The following is a 26,283-nucleotide window of genomic DNA, read 5'->3' on the forward strand; positions in this document are numbered from 1 at the left end:
TGTGAAAAATCATTCACCACCTATATTCTTCTTCTTGGCCTCCACCCCCCAACAGCTCGGGGTTTGGATCACATTGCTGAGAACATTCTGTCATACCTGGATGCCAAATCACTATGTGCTGCTGAACTTGTATGTAAGGAATGGTACCGAGTGACATCTGATGGCATGTTATGGAAGAAGCTCATTGAGAGAATGGTCAGGACAGATTCTCTGTGGAGAGGCCTGGCAGAACGAAGAGGGTGGTGAGCCTTTTAACTTTCTTGCTATTATAGATGAGCTTCAGGACCTGGCCATTCAGAATCATTGGAATAACACTGGGAACCAGTGAGACTGCTTATCATTTAATATAATGATTCAGCTGGTTTATAGCACAAAATGTAAAATATTTGTACATGTACTTAGCTGTTTTTCTTCTGACCAATCATTGATAAGTGACATAATAATGTGTTAATACTGCTTTGCAAAAATTATTAAAAACTGACTTCCATTTATTATTATTTTTTTAAAGATTTTATTTATTTATTTATTTGAGAGAGAGAGAGAGAATGAGAGAGAGAGAGCACATGAGAGGGGGGAGGGTCAGAGAGAGAAGCAGACTCCCTGCTGAGCAGGGAGCCCGATGCGGGACTCGATCCTGGGACTCCAGGATCATGACCTGAGCCGAAGGCAGTCGCTTAACCAACTGAGCCACCCAGGCACCCAAAAACTGACTTCCATTTAGAGCATTCTGTTCTCTGGGCAGAAACTAGTGTCCTGACAAAGGTCTGATAGGCAGTTTGTAAGACAGGTGACTTCAAATCACACAGAAGCCATCAGATGCCTGAAACAATCCTGAACAAATAAGTATTTTCTCCTTCAGAAGATTTCTTGTCTTTAATCCATGCCTGTGGTGTTTTCTCACCTTTGTAATCAAAATTATTTTTACACTCAACTAGAATAAGAACTCTAGCCATCAGAAAGAGTGAAATGTGGGATCCTAGTGTATATCACTGTTTCCTTCATAAGACCCATATTTTCTCAAGATTATACTGCTTAATCCCAAATTCCTTAAGGCATTATATAGTTAGCAGCCTAAGAGACTTAACCAATTTTGTTGTTCTTTTAACATAAAGGTACCATTTCATTCGAACTTGTGGAAGATGCCTTCTATATGTACTTTCAGAGGATGTCTCTAGAATGTCACTATAAGAAAGTCAGGTGTGAATATTTCATAAGTAAAATAAAGGTGACATATTAAGTATTTTAGCTGATAGATATGCACCAGTAGGCATATGTGTGCTAAGGGATATCTTAGGCAATTAATTTTATCAATTATTTATCTTGGACCATAAAGAGATACAAAACAGTTAAGAAAAGAGGATCAGCTTTTCTTAGCAATTTTCATTAAAATATGGTTGGCTTCTTTTTTGTTGTTGCATCTTTGAAATTCATTAATATATAATAAACATAATGACCTCTAAGTATTATACCAAATGCTTCAAGAAATTTTTGTCATTCTGGCTATTAGGAAGACTTTAAAATTTCTCTCAAATTCAGTTAAAGGAAGCAAATGTCAGGCAATTCTTTGGCTATATAAAAATGAATAAATGAAAGCAAAGTGTTACTCTTCCCAAATATGTTTTTTCTTATTCTCACTTCACTATATAGAAAAACCCGAAGCCTTTTCATAACTTACTTCATACTTTGGAAATAAACTCTTTATAGTATAAAAAAGCAAAAAAGTATATAGTTGTATGGGATTCAAAGTCCATCATTTTGCTAAGCATGTCAGGACCAGCCTTAGATATAGAGCAGTTGATGACATAGGAGAATTTTAGGATAGCTAGGAATATTCCACTACCCCTCATGGGAAAAAAAGAAAAGAAAAGAGACTCTCCTCCAAATTGGAACTCCTGGCCTGAAATCTCTATCACAGAGATTATTCACTCCCATAGTGCTGATAATGGTTTTCTTCCCTGTTAAAATATCCTTTGCTCCCATTTGGAGTGTAAATAACAGTAAACCTTTATCAGACATTGGGAGTTTACTGATTTCTTTTTTTGAAGGCAAGAAGAAGGCAGATGCATGTGAAAATGCCAAAGATAAGCGTAGGCTCCACAGTTTTGCTTGGGGGTGGCAGTAAATAGCAAGATCTGTTATGTTAGTTACAAAGAAAGGAAGGAAGATCATTGAAAAGATGGCCTTTTGGCCTTTTAAAGGGGTATGTGAAGGGATGGCTGAGGAATAATCTAGGATCCAGTATTAATTATCACTCTCTCTGCTGTCTGTTCAACCACAGGAACCCATTCCTGTTCTTTTGAGTATCTTTCGGAGTTCAGACCATATTCCTTTGTCTTTGGCCACATTTGTCATCTTGGCTTGATAGAGCCCCGTGAAATTACAAGTATTTGTCCACACCATGAAGACCTCCTCTAATATCCCCTTGACTTTCTGTGGCTGCTTCTATTTTTAAATGTTGCCTTTCTTCTTGTGTTAGTGTCCTCCCCCACTTTTTAAAAAATTTAATCTATGATCACTTTCTCATCTTCTTTCAGATTGTTTTACTAAGCCTACTGTGTCAATAAAGTCTTTCTGTTATACCTTTCCCCAAATGCTGGCTTTGAAAGTTTTTTCCATCTCCTCCAACCAAAAATAAATAAGTAAATCTAGTTCTCTAATGAAGCTTTGGGCTTAACTTCTACTCCACTGTTGTATTTTATATCTAGATGAATTTGACAGTTCATGACATGAACTCTGTCATTTTCTGTCTTGAATAACAACATTGAGTGTGCTCTCTCTGTTCAGTAATGGTAACTCTTAAAAGTATAATAAAAGATCACTTGGGGAAGCCCATTTTCTTAATCAGCAGATCACATTTTATGGTAACATTCTAAATTTAATATTTAGCATTTATCATGTACTCACATTCTCAAAGGTACTAGGCATTTCATATAGAAGTGGTCCCTGTTGTCGGAGAGCTTCCATCATAAAAGCTTTTGACTTACAACACAGATCTAGACTGAAAAACCAGTTTTCAACACCTTGCCACCTTTTTTTGTAGCACCTTTAACTTGAAAGAAATTTAGATACTTGGCAAGGCATGAAAAATACACTGAGGTAAAAAATGAGATCAGAGTTTTCTCTTTTCTTGGGATGTAGAGATAGTTTCGTTATGTATGAAGAAAATCCTGGGATGCCTGTATTCAATTGCCAGAGATTAAAAGGGGGACAGGAATCTATGAAGGATGGTGGCCCCTGGAGACAGTAAAGTAGTTAAGAGTGTAGGCTCTAAAGTCAGATTCAAATTCCAGTGTCTCGCTGGCTATGTGACCTTGAACAGGTTACCTAATCTCCCTGACATTTGATTTCTTTATCTGCAAAATAAATGTAGTGATTCTCACCTCATGAAAGGATGTTGGAATTGAAATTCGGAAGTTGTAATTATTAACCAGACTTAAAATTTCTTCATCCCGAATCTGTTGTTTGCTTGCAGTGTGTTTACAGAATAAGATTGTTCAGGGAAGTGTACTTGTAACCTAGAATTATTTCATAATGTGTCTTGTTTGCCCTTTATGTTGGGGTATCATGTTTCTTGCTCCTATTAGCCCCCTTTTAAAAACTATTATTTTAGCTTCTCCATTGTAGATTTCCCTTCCTGTATTAACACAGAAGTGAAAGCCAGCTACCTTCCTGATAGGAAATTTCCTCAACTAATTTTCAAGGTGTATAATAGGAAGAGGGCAGGGGAAAAGCATTCCTGGAGACACTGAACAATTAATTATATTGTAATGGAGCTATAGAGGGAGGAGTGGATGACTGGCCCAGAGAAAACATGATTTCTCTGGTGCCAGGATTACACTCAGAGGCATTTCTGCCTATCTCCACTTTGCAAGGCACAGTGCCAGTGAGAACAGCAGTTAGTACACCCATAGTGGAGTTTACTAGCTTCCACACCGTGTTTGGTGGGTTCTTAACTTCAGGATGAGGAATTAAATTTTTTACCCAGCAGGAAGTGATTGCCATTTACTGATTTTTTTTTTGTAGCAAAGATCTAGCTTGGGATATGAGTATTCCAGAGATGTGCTGTCATAAGGAAGGAGATACTAACAAATGTTGCTCACTGGAATCAAGGAGAGGCAATAAATAAGTGTATGTCTGTGCATAGCCAGGGACACACCTGTGGAAGAGTGTCATGCCTTAGATCTGATAGCACAGTGCTCTTAGGCATCTTTGTCTTCTTCTGTACCCGCTGCTGGACACTCCTGTGTTCCCTTTGTCTTCTGTCGAAATGAACTGAATTTTTCCTTTTAAAGCATAGCTATACCGATCACGAGCAGCCTAGGTGCCTGAGCTGCCACCACACCTTACCCCATGTAAGTGAAGTCTAGAAAAAATGATCTCCACGACAGAGGCATTCTCCCTGCCACGATGCTAGGCTCCACTGACGCTGGCACAGCTTTACTCAGTGGAAAAAAACAAAAACAAAAACTGTGGGGCGTGTGCCCAGTTCAGAGATAGTAGTTACCATCACCAACAAAATTTTCAAAAGATAAGACCAATGAATCTATGTGTTATAGAGGTTTGAAAGACCAGTTGATAAATTCTGATTATACGTATTCTGTTTGGTGACCTTATAACATTATACTGTGATGGCTACATTGCAAATCATCGTGTTGACAATCAGTGTTGACCTAGTTCCTCAGAACCCAGAAAGTGATTCGTTGACATGGGACTCCTGAAGTCAGGCTTAGCTTCGTGCCTTTCCAGGCTAGTTATAGATATTATATGGAATGGTAACTGTGAAAACACTTTGAAGTACTATGAAGCTCCTTGTAAATGTATAATACTATGATTTTTATTGGGAAATATTTGTTGTTTTTTAGGGGACAGTATTTATTCAAAAACAAACCTCCTGATGGGAATGCTCCTCCCAACTCTTTTTATAGAGCACTTTATCCTAAAATTATACAAGACATTGAGGTAAGAATCTATGTATATTTGAGTATTTGCCAAATACTAGAGAATCATCAGCATTCTTCAGTTACAGCATTGTTACAGCAAACCCATTAAGGTTTATTAATGTAGGTTAAAAATAAATTTCTTCTAAGTAAATAGGGTAGGTAAAATATAGTGAATTGCCAGGCAAAAAATTCTAAAGCTTGTAAAGATTGTTTACTGGTAGGTAAATGAGAGAGAGAAGATGATATCTTCATGCAATAGCAGTGAGACTGTTGAAGTTGCACTTATAATGTGATATTCAGATATCTTCTGAATTGAGCCTTCCTGGAAGTTCACTAGTAGAAATGGCCACCACATATGTATGAGGAGCACTGAGCACATAACCTTATGTAGTTCATAGCTTGCCCTCTGTTGCCCTCTTTCCACCAGTTTATCATTTAATTGAATGAGTTATATGCAGCAGAGCTCTAGAAAATAAATCTTTAATAACTTTGCAAATGGGAAAATGTTACATAATTTTAAACAGTGGCTTTTTAAAAACATTTTTAGTTTGCCTTAAGGTCTATATATTTAATAGAGTGAAGCATTGAGCATTTGTCATTGGTTGCCATGAAAGTCAGATAAGAATTTAGTCCTAGTCCTTTCCTAATTACTTCCTCTTTACCGTTCCTTCTCCTCAGACAATAGAATCTAACTGGAGATGTGGAAGACATAGTTTACAGAGAATCCACTGTCGAAGTGAAACAAGCAAAGGAGTTTACTGTTTACAGTATGATGATCAAAAGATAGTAAGCGGCCTTCGAGACAACACAATCAAGGTGAGGTCTGTTTAGTTATGGGAAGGTAGCTGAATGAACAAGGGTGTCCACATTAATAAGGCAGTCCAAACATCATCTCTAAGCATTATTTCCAGAAAGTAAATGAGAGTTTTAGGTTGTTTCCAGTCCCAAAGCCAGAATCAAAGGACAGTTACCTGCTTCCCGCCAGAAGCATGTACAGATAGATAGTCCTAGGGTTAAACTCTGTCTAAAGTACACTGAATGTGCTGTTCCTCCTTTGAGCCTCACATAATTATAGGGCTACCCCTGTTCCTTAATGAAAAGGATAAAGTCTGCATTAGTATTGAAGGCACATATATATAGTGCTTAGCTATACCTGTAGGAAAGAATGCATTCCACATTGCTCTGGGCTTTGATTCTTTTGGAGAATTAAACACATAATAAAGCCAACAAGTCTCAGCAGCACCCCATTATCACATTGATCAAAAGGATCTTGTTTGCCATCCTAGATCTGGGATAAAAGCACGTTGGAATGCAAGCGAATTCTCACAGGCCACACGGGTTCTGTCCTGTGTCTCCAGTATGATGAGAGGGTGATCATAACTGGATCATCGGATTCCACGGTCAGGTAGAAAATTTCCAATGATCTTTCGAACTCTGGAAAATCAGATCTGCTCTGTTCTTAGTCATAGATAGTAATTTTGTATATAACTGCATGAACACAGTTCTGAAACTTCATAACTAAAGAAGAATAAACCATCAGCTCTCCACATCATTGTGTCCACCTAGAAACCTTGATTTAGGAATGATTAAGGCAAGTTTACATTTTTGCACACTGAAGAAACTATGTATTCTATTTTAATTTGGGGGAATCATCCATTATAGAAACTTGATAAACCTTGCATTCTTTACAAAAACCAACTCACAGAGGAATGATGTGAATGGAATAAAGCCTCCTTTCAGGTGGTTACAACTGCGGTATAGACATGCATTATCTCCTTTAAAATGTGTACAGGTGAGCAATGCTCTCTCTTTGCCAGCCCCTCCCCTGCTGTCCCTGCAGTTTTTAATTGCAAGCTTTACTCAGGGAGGGGCCTTCAGTTTCCAGAGGCGTTAGTGATTTGATGACACAGCCATTATGCTGCTGGAGTCCAGTGTAGCTTGAGTTCTGGGTACCAGCAGCACTGCTGGAAACCTCTGTTAGGAGTTTTGCCTTAAGCTAAAGGATTTAGAAAACATAATGCATCAAAAGTAACTTAAAAAAATATATACAAAAAAAGGCAGTTAACTGCGTTGTTAGATTCTCTGAAGTTAAATGTTTACCATTCGAAATTATCCTCTGTGAATAGAAAAGGCTGTTCCTGTTTCTTATCTTTTGACTTAAAGGCATAGCAAACTCAGTTCTTACAGTTACCGACATTTAACATTTCTTGATGCTGTGGAGTGCCTCAAGGAAGCTAAAACATTGTAGAGACTAACATCATTTATAGGGTAAGGGACAAAATGATTTTCTAAAAGATGGGGTTAAGTTGGAAAAGGAAATAAAATGTGTTATGAAAATCAAAGTAAATATACAAAAAGAGAGTAATCAAAGTTAAATATATCATCACACAAAATTCTCAAGCTATCCAAACGTCCCACACCCTGCTGCTTTAAGTCCCCATTTACAACAGGATGGCTATTCTTGATCTCTACCCCCCATTCAAGGCACAGAAATAGGGCCTCAGACTTAGAGTATAGTTCATCTTGCACCTGGCCGGTATGGTGAAATCGAAGATCCAGGGTTATTAGGCTCAAATCCGTAGTACTAAGTCTGTTACAGAAGTTTCTTGGCCTGTGTCAGTTCTGCTTCCTGAGGGCTACTCGTGGGACACTAATGCTACTCTTACTGATCAGATGCCTGCTTTAAAATGTATCTCATTAAAGGTATCAGACTGAATGTCAGAAGTTTTGTAATAATCTTGAAGTCTGGGCCCAGTTAGTAGGTGATGGTGGTTGCATCTTCATTCCTACTCCCCATAACTCACCCAGATTTCAAGTAGTGTGTCTTAAGGGTTTCACATTGGCAGCATCCTATCCCTTCCTTTTCCTGCTCTCCTAGTCCAGCCCTCTGTCTATCACTTCCCCATGGTCCATCAGAACTCTTCACCTCACCTCAGCCTCAAAGCTGCTAGAGAGTAGAGTGTAATACTAATTATGAAAATGGGGCGGGATGTGTGGGGAATGTGGTGGTCAAATAGGATTATAGCCAGGAGCACCCTCGAAACCTCAGATAACCTTTTTAATGTTGTTTGTTCCAGGGTGTGGGATGTAAATACAGGTGAAATGCTAAACACTTTGATTCACCATTGTGAAGCAGTTCTGCACTTGCGTTTCAATAATGGCATGATGGTGACTTGCTCCAAAGACCGTTCCATTGCTGTATGGGATATGGCCTCCCCAACTGACATCACCCTCCGGAGGGTGCTCGTCGGACATCGAGCTGCTGTCAATGTTGTAGACTTTGATGACAAGTACATCGTTTCTGCATCTGGAGATAGGACTATAAAGGTAATGAGGCATTTTTCAGTAAGTCCCCAACATAGAGTAAGGGAGTTCATGTGAAAATCCGATCAAAGGAAATTTCATATTTAAATGTCAGTGTAGAGTAATTTAATATTTAATTCAGACACTAGTCTATGTGTAAAAAGGCCACGAGTGAGATAAGCCGTGTGAAAATCTTAGTTAGGTATCTTATTCCTGTAAATAATGGTGAGTATGAGAAGGGTAGGGGTAAATTTAGCTTCAAGAAAATTTGTCTGCAAACCAGACTAACCACATAAGAGTAAATCAATTTGAGGAATTCTCATGTGATATCAGCCAGCTATAAATTAGCCCTTTGTTATTGTGAATTAAACTTGTCCCTTTTTTTCCCTCTCTCTTTTTGGTGTGGTTTGAGAAGTCGACTTCGCCCTGTTGGCTCAGTGCTATTTTCTGCTTCCCCAAGACTCCAAATGCCATAGATCTTAGTAGTAAAAACACCAAATCAACTGCCAAATGCTATTTCCTTTTCAGGTATGGAACACAAGTACTTGTGAATTTGTAAGGACCTTAAATGGACACAAACGCGGCATTGCCTGTTTGCAGTACAGAGACAGGCTGGTCGTGAGTGGCTCATCTGACAACACTATCAGGTGAGCAGCAGGTGCTCTTACCCAGAAGGGATCACTGTTACCCTGCCATTCATTATTAGCGCACAGAAGTCTGGGTGTGTTACCTTCGAGTGTGTTATATTTATAATAAAATGTTTTTCTTTTCTTTTTCTTTTTTTTAAGATTTTTATTTTTAAGTAATCTCTACCCCCAACATGGGGCTCCAACTTACAACCCCAAGATCAAGAGTCACACGCTCCTTCGACTGAGCTAGCCAGGTGCCCCAAATGTTTTTCCTTTCTGTAGCTTCTTATAGGTCAAAAGTTTGCCAAAAAAAAAGTTTGCCCCAAGCAGAAAGAAAGCACAGCAAAGCCTTTTGTTGATGTGTTTCCTTCCTGTAATAGTTTTATTACCAGATAGACCTGTTTTAAAGGTACTGCTTGAATGAAGACGTGGACAAGAGTGATAAGTAGATGGAGGTTGAAGGCCCTCCTCTTTAAATTCCTCCTGTGTACAGTTGGAAAGTGCTAATAAATAGCCAACTGTGTTTTCTCTCCACCAGTGTTCTTAAAAATAAAAAGAAGAAGAAAAAGAGAAAAAAGATTTGTTTCCCTACTAGAATTTGTGTACTTTTGTTTTCTTCGCATTATGTAATTATCCAGGGAGTTACCAGTCTTTGAAATTATGAAGAGTCCGTAGATCGAATTACTTTTTGGTGTTTCCCTTCACAAAGATGAATGACAGAGATATGAATAGAATTTGGGAGATCTGTCAATCCTCTCCCTTCCTTCAAAAAGTACTAAGAGGGTGAAAAGTCCATTTAAAAAAACAACAGAACTATTGTTATATCGAAGGAAATTGTCATTTCATTTGGATTTGTCTGAAAGCATGCAGTTTTTTGTGTTTTTTTTTTTAGAGAGAGAGATAGCGAGAGAGGGAAGCAAGCAGGGGGAGTTGGAGAGGGAGAAGCAGGCTTCCCGCGGAGCAGGGAGCCCGATGCAGGACTCGATCCCAGGACCCTGGGATCATGACCTGAGCCGAAGGCAGACGCTTAACGACTGAGCCACCCAGGTGCCCCTGAAAGCATACAGTTTTAAGATTTTATTTTTTTAAGTAATCTCTGTATCCATCATGGGGCTCACAAACTCACAACCCTGAGATCAAGAGTCTCATGTTCTTCTGACTGAGCCAGCCAGGCACCCCCAGTTTTTTAAGTTAGTATATAAATGTTTTTGAGAACTTGCTTTTTGTTTCCGTTATAGAGAAAGACTGTCCTGGACAGTGGGTGAAAACAGAGAGTGTCCTTAGTAACAGAGGTGCACATGCTTTGTGAGGACAGGATATCACTGGCACTCTGCATCTCGTTCTTATTGGTGATTTCAGGAAGCATTACTTTTCTTGGCTTGGTCATTTCCTTCATAGGCAACTGGGTACATTGAATTCATCCTTCTTATACCCTGGAGACCCTGGTTACAGGATTATATAAAGCCTTGTGCTTTGAAAATATATACTTCATATGAACTTCAGTCATACATTTGTCTGCCTGAATTATACAACAGAAAGGAGATCAACCACATTTTTGTATGAATGTTGATTGATTTTATTTTTGTGAATTTTTTAAAGACATACAAAGTATATTATTATAACATGCCAAGCTTAGAAAAGAATACATGAAAATTCACTTGACTCAATTTTCTCTTCCAGATTATGGGACATAGAATGTGGTGCATGTTTACGAGTCTTAGAAGGTCACGAGGAACTGGTGCGCTGTATTCGATTCGATAACAAGAGGATTGTCAGTGGGGCCTACGATGGGTGAGTTGGCTAACAGGTTTTAAAAAAAAATGTACATCTTGATCTCTCCTCGCTGAGGATGATTAAATATAGTATTTCCCTGACTCTGAAAGATTATGGATTTCACAGAAAGCATCTGATACAATATTTCTTGTGTCTAATCTATGTATTCACCTCTCCTTTGTTTACTTTTCTAAAATGTTCTTCCCAATCATTTATTTGCTCATGATTTTCATTAACATTTTAGTTATTTGGTTATATACTTGTCTGTTTTACCGTATAAAGCAAAGAACTGGGAAAACCCAGTATACCAGGATATGTGTGTAAAATAATGGCTTACTAATAAAACTGAAATATTGGAGGCAGTATCTTTGGGGCATAGTGTGGTAGGCCCTTGAATATGGATCTCTTTGAGTAATTCCTAAAAGTGTAGCGCTCTTGTCTTCACTTCTCCTAGCATTTCGGTGACAACAAGTTTAGTAATCTTTATTTTCTTTGGTCTAATTTCCAGTGGTTTTAGAATCCATTCATGTTGTGAATGGATCCCATGTCCAGCACTGCTAAACACTTAGTAAACTCGTACAAAAGTGTATTATTCACTTATGAAGGCCTCTTTCTCATTTCTTCCTGTCAGGGTGCCTGACGTGGGGGGTGGAAGGCTGTAGTTCACATACTGACAGCTTTTTAAATACCAGAAACTACCTTACAACATTACCTTAGTTTTGGAGCTGGCTATAGTGATGAAGACAACTTACGCAGCAGGAATAGACCACTCCCTCTGCTTTGAGTCAGCCATCACTGTTCTGCCCTTGGGAAATTGTTCAGGGTGTGAGGACATATTCCAGCTACGTTATATTTTCTGATTGCCCTGGTTTTGATCTGTTCCCACCTTTCTTGGATTTTGTCTGTTATTTACCTTGAGGAGACATGACCCTATGTTTGATTTTTAGAAGGGCTAAACTTTTCTTATTTAAATCAAAATATGAACATCTGCTTGTATAAACTACATAGTTCTTCAGTGGGCTCCAGTCCTCTGGTACATGTTACGTGGGCCATTCTTAGAATTGACCGGAAATAAGATGCCTCAGAATTACAGGTTTCTCGGTCTAAGTGACCTCTTATATCATTAAGAGGTCTAATGTATAAGATCTCTTCCTGGCCCCAAAATATGGTGTAACTTTACCATTCACTATCTTCAGCTTGGTTAAAGCTAACCTATTTCTCGTTTTTTAGGTTAAACCTGTACATTTTCCCCTGTTAAGACCAATAACCTCTACCCAAGAATGAATGCAAGAACCAAGTCTCCAAAACAAAAAAGTTTTTGTATATTCCTGTGAGCTGCATTTATCGTATAAATCACATTCACCGTACATATTTATTGCCATGACTTTTTGCTTTTCTTCCTGTGGTCCCTTAATTTTGCTTTTAATTAAGATTTTTGTCCCCTTTTTGATCTTTAGAAAAATTAAAGTGTGGGATCTTGTAGCTGCTCTGGACCCCCGTGCTCCTGCAGGGACTCTCTGTCTACGGACCCTTGTGGTAAGAGCCTCGTTGTTTAGAGGGGGTTGGGGGACAGGAAGGAGAAGAAATTGAACATTGATGTGCTGTGGAATACAAATCTGGATTTGATAGTTAGAAGCTCACAAAACCTACTACTAAGTGGAAAGGCAACCAATACATGACAATAAAATATGTTTATGTAGCGCCTTTCATCCAAAAGTGCGTTAGAGACTGTATATGGAGAGGAACGTGGCAGCTGTTTAACGGCTGCACAGCAACTCCACACCACAGTTTAGTACAGGAAGTGAGTAAGAATTCTGTATCTACCAGAAACAGTAGGGGTTACTTAGGGGACGAGAACATAATTACTCAAATTGGAACCTGTCCAGAAGCTGAGGACCTGCACACCTGTGCCTGCAAAAAGTGCTGTGGGAGCCTGTGGGAGCCCCCGCTCAGCCCCCTGGCTCTGCAGCCTATTCAAGGCGTGCTGCCTCCAGCCACGTGAATCCCATGTCTTCTATTCCTCACATACCCCCTTGCCGAGAACATCTTGACATTTGAGGAAAGAAGTGACTCAAAAGGAGGAAAGTCACCTTTGAAAGCACTAAATTCTTTATCATGGTGTTCACCAACCGCCCGCGTGAGAAAATGGCCTGAGGTTAAAAGCTGCTGCCCTTCGAAAAAGCAGATGAGGCGGGGCACCAGGGAGCACAACTCAGGAAAAAGAGGAGAGCTAACATGTGAAGCCCAGTGTTCTGAATCCTAACTCTCAACATTTGGCGGTCTCTGCTCTGGGGAAGAGAGAGGAGAGATGTTTCTTTGTCTTCCTTTTTGGATTTAAAGCTCATTCTTGCAGCACCAGACCTGCTTTACCTGCGTGTTTCACACACGTTTTTTAAAATGTGTACTTTCATTCATCTACAATTAGTCTACATCCAAGCGAGGTATAATTTACATACAGCAAAATTTACCTTTTTTCAGTGTATTTTTTCTGAATTCTGCAGTGTATAAACACCTCAGTCAAGATCTAGAACATTTCCATCACCCCAAAAATGATGCCCCTTCGTATCAATCCCCTCTTCCCCCACCCCTAGCAGTTATCTGATTTCTTCCCAATGCTTTTGCTATCTTATGAATGTCCTGTGAAGTAAATCATATAGTATGTAGCTTTTTGCATTTGGCTTTTTTCACTTAAGTTGAGATTCATTCATGTTGTTACCTGTGTTCGTACTTTGTTCTTTTGTATTGCTGAGTAGTATTCCATTGTGTGGTTGTGCCAGTTTGTTTATTTGCTTACCAGTTGAAGGACATTTGGAATGCATCCAGTTTGGAGTGATGCTGAAAACATTCCCGTACAGATTTTTGTGTATACATACTGTTGTCTTTCCTCTTAGGTAAATACCTAGGAGTGCAATTTCTGGATCCTATGATAAGTGTGTGTTTATATTTAAAAGAAACTACCAAGCTGTTTCCCAGAGTGGCATTTTGGGAGTTCACAAATGCAAACCATTTTGTATTTCCACTGATGGAATGTATAAGAGTCCCATTTTTCCATTTTTCCACATCCTTGATAGCACTCAGTATTGTCAGTTTTTAAAAATCATAGCCATTTGAGTGGGTGTGTAGTGGTTGTAGTTTTAATTTGCATTTCTGTGATAATTAATGGTGTAGAACATCTTTTTATTTGCTTTTCTTTTATGAAGTATCTGTTCAAATCTTGTCCTCATTTATTTATTGAGTTGTCTTAAGTTTTAAAAACCGACTTACTGAGATAAAATCGATATACAATATAGGGGACATATTTAATGTGTACAACTCAATAAATTTTGATACATGTACATACCAGTGAAACCATCTACTTCAACCAAGATAATGAACATATCTTCATGCCCCCTCTGTAATCTCTCCTTCCCATCCCACCCCACTTCCTGCTACTCCAATCCCCAGGCAACCACTGATCTGCTTTCTGTCAATATTGATTAGGTTGTATTTTCTAGGTTTTATAAACGGAATCATACAGTACAGTATTTACTCTTTTTTGTCTCTTTTCACTAAGCATAATTATTTTGAGATTCTGATTTATATCAATAGTTCATTTCTTTTTAAAAATTGCTGAGTTAGGTACTCCATTGTATGGTTATACCATACTTTATTTATCCTTTTGCTGGTTGATGAAAATTTGGGTTGTTTCTAATTTGGGGCTATTATAAATAAAGTTTTTATAAACATTTGTGTAGAATGAAATGAACATATGCTTTCATTTCTCTGGGGTAATTCATAGAAGCAGAACAGTTAAGTGTATGTTTCATATTTTTAGAAACTGCCAAACTGTTTTCCAAAGCAGTTGTATCATGTGACAGTGCATGAGAGTTCCAGTTACTCCACGTCCTCACTAATACTTAGTTTGAGTCATTCTAATAGTGTGTCACGGTATCTCATTATGATTTTAATTTGCATGTACCTAACGTTAATAATGTTGAGCATCTTCTCTTGCTTTTATTTGCCATCTGTATATCTACTTCGGTGAAGTTATCTGTTTGAATCTTTTGCTACTTTAATTGGTTGGGTTTCTTACTGAGTTTTAAGATTTCTTTTACATATTCAGGATAATACAAGCCCTTTTTGAGATAGGTGATTCACAAACATATTCTCCCAGTCCATGTTTTGGTTTTTCATTCTTTTATGAGCACCTTTTGGAAATTCTTAATTTTTGTTAAGTCCAATGTATCAACTTTTTCTATTATGGATTATGTCATTTGCAGTTGTATCTAAAAAAAAAAAAAAAATCTTTAAAAATCCAAAGTCGCAAAGATCTTCCCCTGTGTTTTCTTCTAGAATTTTTATAGTTTTAGGCTTTACATTTTGGCCTGTGATTATTTTGAGTCCGTTTTTATAGATGGTACAGGTATGGATCAAAGTTCATACAGATATCCAATTATTCCAGCACTATTTAATTCAAAAGACTATCCTTTTTCCTCTGAATTGCCTTTTGCAGCTTTGTCAAAAATCAATTGACTCTATTATGTGGGTCTACTTATGGACCTATTGAGTTCCATTGATCTTTTTGTTTGTCATGATGCTAGTATCATACTTTCTTGGTTACTGCAGCTTTTTATTAACTCTTGAAGTGTAAGTCCTTCAACTTCATTCCTTTTCCAAAGTTTTTTGGGTCCTTTGAATTTTCATGTGAATTTTAGAATCTGCCAATTTTAACAACCAAAAAAAAAAAAAGATGAGATTTTCACTGGGATTTTGATGAATCTAGCTCAGTTTGGAGAGAATTAACAACACTGTCTTCTGGTCCATGAACACAGTATCTCTCTCCATTTGTTTAGGTCTTTAAATTTCTCAACAATGTTTCATAGCCTTCAGTGTAAAGGTTTGACACATCTTTTGTCATATTTATCCCTACGTATTTCATATTTTTAGTGCTATTGTAAATGATATTTTAATTTTGGGGGTTTTTAAAATTTTTAATTTCTGAGCTGTGTATTACAAGCATATAGAAATACACTGTTACTTCTTTTGCAATATGTGTACCTTTCATTTCTCTTTCTTGTTTTATTGTACTGACTAAGACTTACAATCCAAAGTTCAAAGAATTGGTAAGAGTGGATGCCCTTATCTTGGGAACAGACAGTTGGTCTTTCACCATTTTGTATATACATATATATAGATACATGTCAGCTGTAGATTTTTTGTAGATACCCATTATCAGGGGATTAGGAAGCTTCTTTATATTCCTAGATTGCTGAGAGTTAGGAATGGATTTTGTTAACCACTTTTATGTGCATCCAAATGTTAAACCCAATTTTACATCTCTTTGGATCCCGTGAACATTAAAAGGATAGTAATCAAGGAATACTATGAACAACTCTATGCCCCCAAATTTGATAACCTAGATGAAATGGATCAATTCCTTGAAAGATATAATCTTCTACAACTCACATGGGAAGAAGTAGACAATCTGAATGGGCCTATGCCTATTAAAGAAATTGAATCCATAATTAATAACATTACAAAACAGAAAGCACGAGGCCCAGATGGGTTCACTGGTGAATTCTACCAAATGTTTAAGGAAGAAATTATACCAATTCTTCACAATCTTTTACAGAAGATAGAAGCAGAGTGAATACTTCCTAACGCATTCTATGAAGCCAGCATTACCCTCATACCAAAAGCAAAAAAAGGTATTACAAGAAAAGTGCAGATCATATGTCTCATGAACACAGATGATAATCTATGAGCTCATTTACTTCTTGTAAAGAAAGTAAAATAGTGCAACCTCTACGGAAAGCAGTATGGGGTTTCTCAAAATATTAAAGATAAAGCACCCTCACTTCTCTGTTGTTGTTTTAAAGATTTTATTTATTTATTCATGAGAGACAGAGAGAGAGAGAGAGAGAAGCAGAGGGAGAAACAGGCTCCCAAGGAGCAGGGAGCCCGATGTGGGACTTGATCCCAGGACCCTGGGATCATGACCTGAGCCGAAGGCAGACGCTTAGCCATCTGAGCCACCCAGGCGCCCGTAAAGCACCCTTACTTCTAAGTGTATATCCCAAAGAATTGAAAACAGGATCTCAAAGTGTTAATTGCATACCCATACTCATATCAATATTATTCACAGTAGCCAAGAGGTGGAAGCAACCCAAGTGTTCATCAGGAGATGAATGAATGAACAAAATGTGGTATATACGTACAGTAGAATATTATTCGGCCTTAAGAAGAAGGGAAATACTGTCATATGTTCCAACATGGATAATACTTGAGGACATTATGTTAAGTGAAACAAGCCAGTCACAAAAGACAAATACTGTACTATTCCACTTACATGAAGTATCTACAGTGGTCAAACCCAGAAAGTAGAGTGGTGGTTGCCAGGGGTTGGGGGCAGAGAGAAATAGGGAGTTGTTGTTTAATGGGTTTAGAATTTCAGTTTTGCAAGATGAAAAAGTTTTGGAGATTGATTGTACAACAGTGTGAATGTACTTAACAACACTGAACTGTAGGGGCGCCTAGATGGCTCAGTTGTTAAGCGTCTGCCTTCGGCTCAGGTCATGGTCCCAGGGTCCTGGGATCGAGCCCCACATCGGGCTCCCTGCTCGGCCAGGAGCCTGCTTCTCCTTCTCCCCCTCCCCTTGCTTGTGTTCCCTCTCTAGCTGTCTCTCTCTCTCTCTCAAATAAATAAATAAAACCTTAAAAAAAAAAAAACTGAACTGTACACTTAACAATGGATAAACATAAATTTTATGTGGTCTTTTCCATAATATAAATTAAAATATTTTTAAAATAGGCAAACACAATTGTATGACTAATATGAGTATTATGCAGGATTTTTTGGTAATATTTTAAACACTTTTCTTAAAATCTAAGTGTAGTCTTGTCACTGTCCTTATATTTAGTGATTTCACAGTAAAGAAAATTTCTATACTTACTTAAAAGGTAGCAGTATGCCAGGAAAATGAAGTAACTCTTAAAAATAAAACCCTCATCAAAATATTAGCAAATTGAATCCAACGATGTATAATATATGTGTGTGTGTGTGTCTGTGTGTGTGTGTATACACACACCATGACCAAGTGGCATTTATTCCAGGTAGACAGAACTGGTTTAGTATTCAAAAATTCAGCTATCTAATCCATCACATCAAAAAGCTAAAGAAGAAAAATCACATTGTTATATCAGTACATGCAAAATCCAGTGTCAATTCGTAATAAAAACTTTCAACAAGCTAGGAATAGAGGGGGAACTTCCTAACTTCATAAAGAAAAATGCAAATTGAAACTCCAGTAACATATCAAAATGTCTAAAATTTAAAAGATTGATAGTATCAGTTTGTTGGTAAAGATGTGGAGCAACTGGAACTCTGATACATTGCTGGTGGGAGTATAAATTAGCACAGCTTTTGTAAAACTGAAAAAAAAATAAAACTGTTTCCCTGTACATACTAAAGCTAAACATATACCTACTCCATGGCCCCGCAGCTCTACTAGATGAAATGAGAGCATATATCCTTCAAAAAACATGGACATAAATGTTCATAGCAGCTTTATTAAATAGCCAAAACTACAGTCAACCCATACGTCCACCGTAGGAGAAAAGATAAAATGTAGTGTGTTCGTATTATGGAATGGCAACCAGTAATTTTAGAGAAGAACATTACATGCAGTAACGAAGATGCATCTTGCACTGTTGAGTAAGAGAAACCGGGCACAAAAGAATACATGCTGTATGAGTGTATTTATATGAAATTTAGGAACAGAAAAAATGAATTGATGATGAAAGCATTGGGGTAGAAGTAGTATTGAGAAGTAAGGAGCATGAGGGCACTTCCCAGGATGCTGGAAATAGTCTACATCTTGACCAAGGTGGTAGTTACTGCCAGTGTGCGCTAGAGCAGCTTCACCTGCTAATGAGAGACAGTTGTCAAATTGTCATGAGTTTTGCAAGCTTGTTGACCTCACATGGGTAGCTTGAAATTAACCACTGTAGGAATTTTTACACCACAAAAATGTGTGAATGCTTTTACAAATTGGGGAGAATTAGTTGATAAACATTTACCAGCCCACCTTGTATTATTGCTCATCAATCCTTGGCCTCTGATTGTAGAAGAATCCAACAGATACAGAAAGAGAATAAGGCCAGGGAGGTACTGAGAAATGTTCTCATTCAGCCTAAACCAAGGAGAGTTAGCAGTGAGAAACTAGCATATTGTTTGACATGGCTCAGCTCTAGTGAATATACCTTTGATTGTACAAAATCAACTGCCCAATATTGGACTTTCTCCATTCTGCCTTTAATCCAAATTGCTTTTTTTCTGTGTTCTTGAAACAGCTAAATATTAGAGATTATCATCATACACTTAGTCTTTCCATAGACTTCTTTTGACATGTTGCTGAATTTGTGTCCTTTTGATTTTGAGTAGTTCAAAAGTTTTTGTTTCTGCTGCTTTAGGAGCATTCTGGAAGAGTTTTCCGACTCCAGTTTGATGAATTCCAGATTGTCAGTAGTTCACATGATGACACAATCCTCATCTGGGACTTCCTAAACGACCCAGCTGCCCAAGCTGAACCCCCCCGCTCCCCTTCTCGAACATACACCTACATCTCCAGATAAATAATCATACAGTGACCTCATACTTGCCCAGGTATGAAAAAGAATTGTGTAAATAGCACCGTGGGTAGGAGATGGAATATTGGCTGTTGCTAGCTCATGGAGCCTTCTCGTACCCTTTCTCTCTCCAATTCCTATAAAGCAGGCGAAGCAACAACATGAGACAGGGCTGGGGCTGCACTGGACACTGTCTTTCATCAAGGTAGCTAGCCTCAATTCTAGATGATTCTTGATCTAGATTTGAATGAATAATTTCTGCCCCAGTTATCTAATAGGATTGTTAAGAAAATAAAATGAGATTTGAATCAGTTTCAAAGCTGAGAGTAAGCCATAAGGCCAGTGACTTTGTAGTTCCCAGATCAAACCAGTTCCTATAATAAGAGACCCTTTAAACCAAGTAAATAATGTGTGAGTAGAAAATTTCTTGGTGACAGCTCTTGGCTGACTTCTCACAGCCTTGTCAGTGTCATTGGATTATAAAACATGGCTTTTTTATCCTCATCCCCACTCCCCACCCCCTCCAAAAAATACCTTGATAGTAGTTCGGAGTTGGTGACAACTCCATTTATTCTCCCACTCAAGTCTCCAACCTCCCTCTGAGGAAGGAGAACATCCCACATTTCATCTTTATCTATGTAATGGTATATTCAGATCACACCCAGCGTCAAGCAGTTCAAATCCATTAATGAGGTTATCATTGGGTTGGGGAAACTGCACTACTGGGGAATGTACTGTCATTATGATTTCTTATTTCCCACACTTACCTTAGTTCAATGGCCGAAGTACAGATTTAGTACACTTTTCTGCGTATCTTTTTGTAGTGGTTCTAAGTGGGGTGGTCCATGCCCTGCTGGACTCACTTCAGTGCTCACTGTTCTCACAGAGGACACACCGTTCCTATCCCTCAGCCAGTTTACCCAGGCAGGTGAGAATCCTAGATGTGTACCCCTGGGCAAGCAACTTCCAGAGCCTTAGATTCCATATTAGTAAGATGGATTGCAATCCCTACCTCACAGAGCTGTTGTGAGGATTGCACTGAAATGTCCTATGTAAAATTCTTAGTGCTTAGCACAGTGCCTAGCACAGAACAAGCCCTCAGTAAAAAGTGGTCATCGTTAGTAATACTGTAATCGTCATGTATCTATCCCCTCCTTTTGACAAAATTTTCATTAGATTACTATGGCATTTTGCCATTTTTAATATTCTTCCTGGCTTTCTATTGTTGGTCTCCTTTCTCCTCTCACCTCTGAAACAGACATCCCCTAAGAGTGTGTCTCGGACTTTTTTTCCTTATCAAAGCTTCCTGTTTTGGCTGCTTTTTCTCTTCCCGAGGCTTCAGCTCTCATCTCATTGTAGGTGACCCTCAAATTTGTATCTCTAGTCCCAACCTCTGTCTTAATCTCCAGGCCACATTACCAGCCACCACCTACACACCTGTCCTTGAAGTTACAAGGAGCATGTCTGGTGCACACTTCTAACAATCAGACTTTCCCCTCATCCACTCTGCCAGGGCCCTCCAGCCAGGAGGCTGGACAGCTTCACCCAGCTGCCCCCCTTCTGCTGGTGGCACAACTATGCTTCTGGCCGCTCAGGGCCAGAACCTCAGAGCTGGCCTCACCTACTCCACCATCACAGGGAGCAGGTGAGACCTTGATGATATACCTGCCGGAGTCACTCGTACGTCAGAGTCACACTGCACAAGCGCTGCGGCCCTGAGCATGTCCGTGAGCCCCACCGTGTCCCCACGCAGCCTGTGTAGCCCTTGACAGAAGCTCCTGCTTGGCCTGGGCAGAGAGCAGGTGTTAGGAAGGACCTCTGAGCCTTTCTCCCATTTGACAGCTAAGTTAATATTCTTCTCCTCTTAGAACAAGTGAGAAATGTAGGGAAAGGGACTAATGACTCTGTGCTCTGTTTTCACACAGGACTCATTAAAGTTGCGGTATTTAACATATCTGCCAATACCAGGATGAGCAACAACAGTAACAATCAAACTACTACCCACTTCCCCGGACTAGCCGAGGAACGGGGCTTTGAGACTCCTGTTGGGACACAGTTGGTCTGCAGTCGACCCAGGATGGTCTACTCAGCACAGCTGACTGCTTCCGTGCTGCTATCAGAAGATGTCTTTTATCTTTTGTGAATGATTGGAACTTTTAAACCTCACCTCACCTCCCCTCCTTTCCTCTCTGCACCTGTTTTTCCTCATTTGGTTCCAGACAAAGATGACTTATAAATATATTTAGTGTTTTGCCAGAATCTCTCTTGCTTTGCCATTAAGCAGAAGAACTAGTTTCCCTATATAGCCTTCTTGGAGACCAACTTCTAGGGGACAGGGGGTACAGCTTCAAGCCAGACAGCACCCATTTTCTCCCTGTGAACTCCAGGAATGCCCAGCACCTGGCAGGATCAGCCCAGCCCCACTGTGGTTAGGAGAAGACAGCTGTCTGTATGGCCTTTGGGGCGAGAAAGAAAGAAAACAAAAATACACACTGGAAGATCTGGGCCTCTTTCCTTTCATCTTTTTCTGTTTCTGTCCTTCCTCCCTTTTCCCCCACTCTCCTTCAACCTGTTTCTCTGCTGCACCTGAGAAGAAAGAGTATGAAGAGAGGTTCTCAGTTAACATGAGGCAAATCAGAGAAAATGCCACACTTGGAAGAGCTAAATGCTGTCCAGTCGAAATTTCAAACCCAGGCTTTTGCTGCAAGTGACCCTGTGGGGCAGCAGTGGGTTCTTAGAAGGTACTCTCATCATATTTGCAACTCTTCTCTCTCTCCTAACAGCACCCCCCGTCCGTTTAAAAAGGTGGGGGTGGGGGCAGAAATCGCCTGGGCTCCATCAATGGCCACATCTTTTCTGGACTCAGCAGTCTCCTCGATTCCATGTAGAGTGTGCAAAGGAGTTGCTGATTGCATTTCCTCTCATTAACAATTAGATGTGTAATAAAAAGCATTATACTTCATCTTAAATCACTGGTAAGGCTCAGCCTAAAGAAAGGTTTGAAATGGCCAGAGCCAGTCGCTGGGTGCAGTCCACATAATGGTTCACATCTCTGATTTGCTCGTCAGGGTCTGTGGACACCCAGCTCCTGTGTCTTTGCCAAGACCACAATCAGAGTAGTTGAGAGGTGGTCAGAGGTAAAAGTGGATTTCTTTCTCATTTAGAACAGTAAATATCATCTCTCAGAAAGCAAGCTAATCATCTCAACCTTGCACTGCAGAACCTTCCTCCTGCTTTTCCCAAACCTGGTATTTACAAAAGGGCAAAGCTGCCGGAAAGAGGATCAGGGTGAAGTTTGGCACACAGGGTTTACTAATGGGGCAGAAATTGCCTTCGCTTTTCTTTTCTTCCTCCTCCGGCCTTATTTAACTCTCCACTCTCCCCAGCCAATAAAATTTCTCTGGAAGTTGGTAAGCAACATAAACAAATGGACCTCAGCAAGGGCCAGGCCAACCTGGCCACTTAAAAGGCAGCTGTATAAGTGTCGGGCAGGGCGGGTGTGCCACCCCAACTTGGGAACACGGAATACTACCAGCATGTGCCCAGCTTGTTTCCCGGGGGAGGCACGGGGCTGCACCAGCCCTCTCGTGTGGTGTGGGCACACCCATTACAGGTTCAAGGCCACACTGCAGTCTCTAGTTTCCCTTGGAAGCTGAGCAGCTAGTCAGGCCTGTTGTTTCTGTTCCTAAGCAAAGCAGTTGAGTAAAAGAAAGCCCCGTTTTAGCCAGCTGCTGTAAAAACATCAGAATGGAAGCCAGTTGCAGATGACCTCAGAGCCAGACCACCTTTAGTTAAGCAAGGGGGAGAGGGAGAGAAAGCCATCTTCACCCTTCCCTTCTGATGTGACTGAATGTTGTTGTTATGTATTGAGGGGCAAGTTATGCATATATGCTTTTCCTTTCCGGCTTCAGGAGAGCTTTTAAGCTTTTGGTTCCAGGTTATATTCAGAAAATATTTCCCAGTGTAATATGTCATTGCCTGGGAAATATTTTCTGAGTATAAGTCCCTTCCCACCCACCCAAATGCTAGAGAAATGTTTTCTATTTAGCTGTCATCAGAGTTCCTTGTCTATTGTGTTGACTATTTTTGGCTTTTTGATTGGTTAAGGATTTTGCTACAGGTGAGGCAGAGGGCCATCAGCCCTGAGTAACACACAGGTCAGGCATTAAAGGGGCGTGGATTTCAAGCTGTTTGAAAATATTGTCCAATAGCCATAACTTTAATAGCCCTTCTGTTATATGCTGCTATTTAAAAGTGGGAGCTGTTGAATATTCATTGGTGCCCGGGGTTTTGCTCTCCCATCTAGGTTCAGTTGAAGGTAGATTATTTCTAAGATTGTTTTGAAGCTTGTCCAGTACATCATAAATGAGATCAAGGGTGGACCCTGCAGTCTGGAGCCATTAGCTCCATTGAGCATGTTCTCCAAGTTGTCCTTTGCTGCTGATGGAAATGGGAATGAAGTTAAGTGGTCTGAAAAACTGAGTCAGTCTCATTTCTCAGCTCTGGGGGTCATTTACCAGTTCATTGTAGAAGAAATAATCAGGTAAGTAGAAGTTCATTTCCAGAGAAGGTAAACCCCACTTACCATCTCTGCATGATTTCGGTCGGAATTGATTATCACTAATCCCCAACTGGGCTAGAATAAATGTAAAGTTTGACCTTTTTAAAAAGAAAAGAGAAACAAAGAAAGTCTCAATACATTGAAAGGAATGGTAGAAAAGGAGCTGAAGGAGTCTGTTGGCTCTGAAATGGCATGTCTCCATTGTAGATTAGTCTCTTCTCACTAAAATTCCAGTGTGGGCCTGAAAGAGGCGTTTCTTAAAGATGGGAGGAAGCCCCTTCAAAGGCGGGCACGCAAGGAGCGTGTGCACGCACCTGCGCCTGCACCCTGGAACTCTCTGGGCACTCAGGAGCTCTCCAGTCACACCTGGGCTGCTTGGACAAAACCAGCATGCCTTGCTGCACATGTGTGTATTTTCACTGCTGAGAACATCCTTTTCCTTTCTTATGTGCCGTTTGAAAGTGGACATGAATTGTGAATGGAGGCCTTTTACACTTGTCCCTTGGCAAGATTTTTTCTGGTGACTCTTCACCAGAAACTTCAGAGACAGGACTCTCTGGAACTCTATTGACAAGTAATAAAGTCTGGCCCTCATAACTTGTTTCTGAACTGGAAAAAAAAACCAAACCTGGGACCCCTAAATCATTCTGTTTTCTGCTTGAGTAAGAAAAATCCTTCTTATTTTTCTTTTGTAAAGTCATAAGCTGAAGAGAAGAAAATATGCACTCTTCTCCTCTGCCGTCTCCTGGTACCCATTGGTCGGAACAGCTGTGGTTGGTCTACTCCTTACTTAGCACTTGATTGTATGTGGAAACCAAGGGCTTGGGGTGGAGGGGGGTAGGGGATATTGGAAATAATTAGGGTATTTTTTTTCTTTCCTAGAAGTAGATTAGATACCTTGGTATTGTTGACCTTCTTGGCATCTTCCATTTATTTTAGATGATAATACCTTCCTGCCTGAAGTGCGAGCAGTCCAACCCAGAATAGTGCAGGCGTGAGAGCCTAGGCTCCAAGCTTAATTCGGGAGGAATCGAAAGGTACTTCCTAGTGGAAAAAGGGATGCTTAGATACCCACCACCTGTGACCATCACAGCTCTTTGATGATCAGGTTTACCATGTGAGTTTAATCCACATTTCTGATCTTCCCTATTTGGGTGAGCTGAACAGACTTTCCAAGAGCCCGGAGAACATGAAAAGGTGCCCTTGCTTCTCCTTGCATTCCTTTTCCCTCCTAGAATAACTCTCACTTGTAACCAGCACACCCAAAGCCTGAAGGCAGAGTTCATCTCCCTGGGCTTCATCCACATAGCTGATCACTGACAGAGCAGAGCCCCTTACTTTACCATTGGCTCAACGCAATCAGTGCCAGAAAGATAGCCATCTCTTAGGGTAATAAAGCTGAGTTTTGCTTCTGCTGTTTTTATCTGTAGTTAATTTGTGACTTCAGAATACTTGGAACTGAGGAGCAAAACCAAAAAAGCACAATTATGGCTGCCTGATTTCTGGTGGAACTTAAAGCATTGATATCTGGAAACCTCTTCTGTTGGAAGTTGAGTACCTATGATCCAAAATTTCCTGGAGGCCGATGACCTCTAAAACATATGCTCTCCAGTCTACCCAGCTCTCTCAGCTCATGGTTGGCTCTGTGTGTGTTTAAGGATCAGTGTGGTGAATGGCATTATAAAGTGTCCCTTCCCCTCTATCCCTTTCTCTTCTTGGACACTGAAGGAAAAGACCAACAAGGAGGGTTAGACCTTTGGGTACCAAGGAAACTACCACCTTCCCAAATCAGTGATCACCTAAGCCCACCCAGACTGTTGTGAGGAATGTTCGCTGGACTCCAGCTATGGGGCAGGCCTGGCAACGAGTGTGAGCTTCCCTGAGAGCTTTCAGTTGGCTCAGCTCTCTGTTCTCTAGACTCTTAAGTACTGACTGCTTTGACTTTTGTGGTTATGTTTTCGTGATGTGTAGTCAAGGTACCACTATGTTCAGAACCTAGGATCATGGTAAAATAGTGTGTTCTGGTTTTTGTTTTTTTTTTAACTGTTGAGAAAAAAGTAACTTAAATTACAAATATAAGATTAAAGTGAGTTTTCTAAGTGTCTTGTCTCTTTGCCCCAACATCAAGAGGACAATGAGTTTCAATATATCAATTGAGGGAGTGCATAGATATCTTTTAAGATAATCTGACGTGAGAAAACATTTAGAGAAGTGAGGGCCAAATGGTGTGAAAAAATCTGGGGCCCCTGGAAGACAACTAATGTTCCATGTTGAATTAAACCAAAGCCAAAGTGATGGGTAATTTGGGAACTGGTCACTATAGCCTCAGCCTGCCACAACCCAGCCGGGGCCCAGAACTTAGATTTTCCTCTGACTCCTCTGTGACTGAGATGGGTTACCCCTGTATCCCATTTTGTCAGTTTCTGGAAAGGTGAGCTCACATTCAGAAGCAATTTCCAGAGAAACTCCC

General features: G+C 39.9%; 1 protein-coding gene across 4 annotated transcripts in view; it reads left to right on the forward strand.

Moving 5' to 3' along the window:
- BTRC (beta-transducin repeat containing E3 ubiquitin protein ligase) overlaps positions 1 to 25,912 on the forward strand; it is a 169,618-nt gene extending 143,706 nt beyond the window's left edge. For all 4 annotated transcript variants that reach the window (XM_035027496.1, XM_035027505.1, XM_035027513.1 and 1 more), the window contains 10 exons: positions 56 to 242; positions 4,863 to 4,959; positions 5,619 to 5,756; positions 6,227 to 6,345; positions 8,018 to 8,267; positions 8,772 to 8,890; positions 10,553 to 10,663; positions 12,103 to 12,181; positions 19,097 to 19,289; positions 21,178 to 25,912. In XM_035027496.1, coding sequence (XP_034883387.1) covers positions 56 to 242; positions 4,863 to 4,959; positions 5,619 to 5,756; positions 6,227 to 6,345; positions 8,018 to 8,267; positions 8,772 to 8,890; positions 10,553 to 10,663; positions 12,103 to 12,181; positions 19,097 to 19,258 — 1,262 coding nt within the window. In that variant the 3' untranslated portion in view covers positions 19,259 to 19,289; positions 21,178 to 25,912. The remainder of the gene's footprint in view (positions 1 to 55; positions 243 to 4,862; positions 4,960 to 5,618; positions 5,757 to 6,226; positions 6,346 to 8,017; positions 8,268 to 8,771; positions 8,891 to 10,552; positions 10,664 to 12,102; positions 12,182 to 19,096; positions 19,290 to 21,177) is intronic.
- Positions 25,913 to 26,283: the final 371 nt, after the last annotated feature.

This window comes from Mirounga leonina, unplaced genomic scaffold (genome assembly GCF_011800145.1).
Source record: "Mirounga leonina isolate KUSES-001 unplaced genomic scaffold, KU_Mleo_1.0 Mir_114, whole genome shotgun sequence".
NCBI lineage: Eukaryota > Metazoa > Chordata > Mammalia > Carnivora > Phocidae > Mirounga > Mirounga leonina.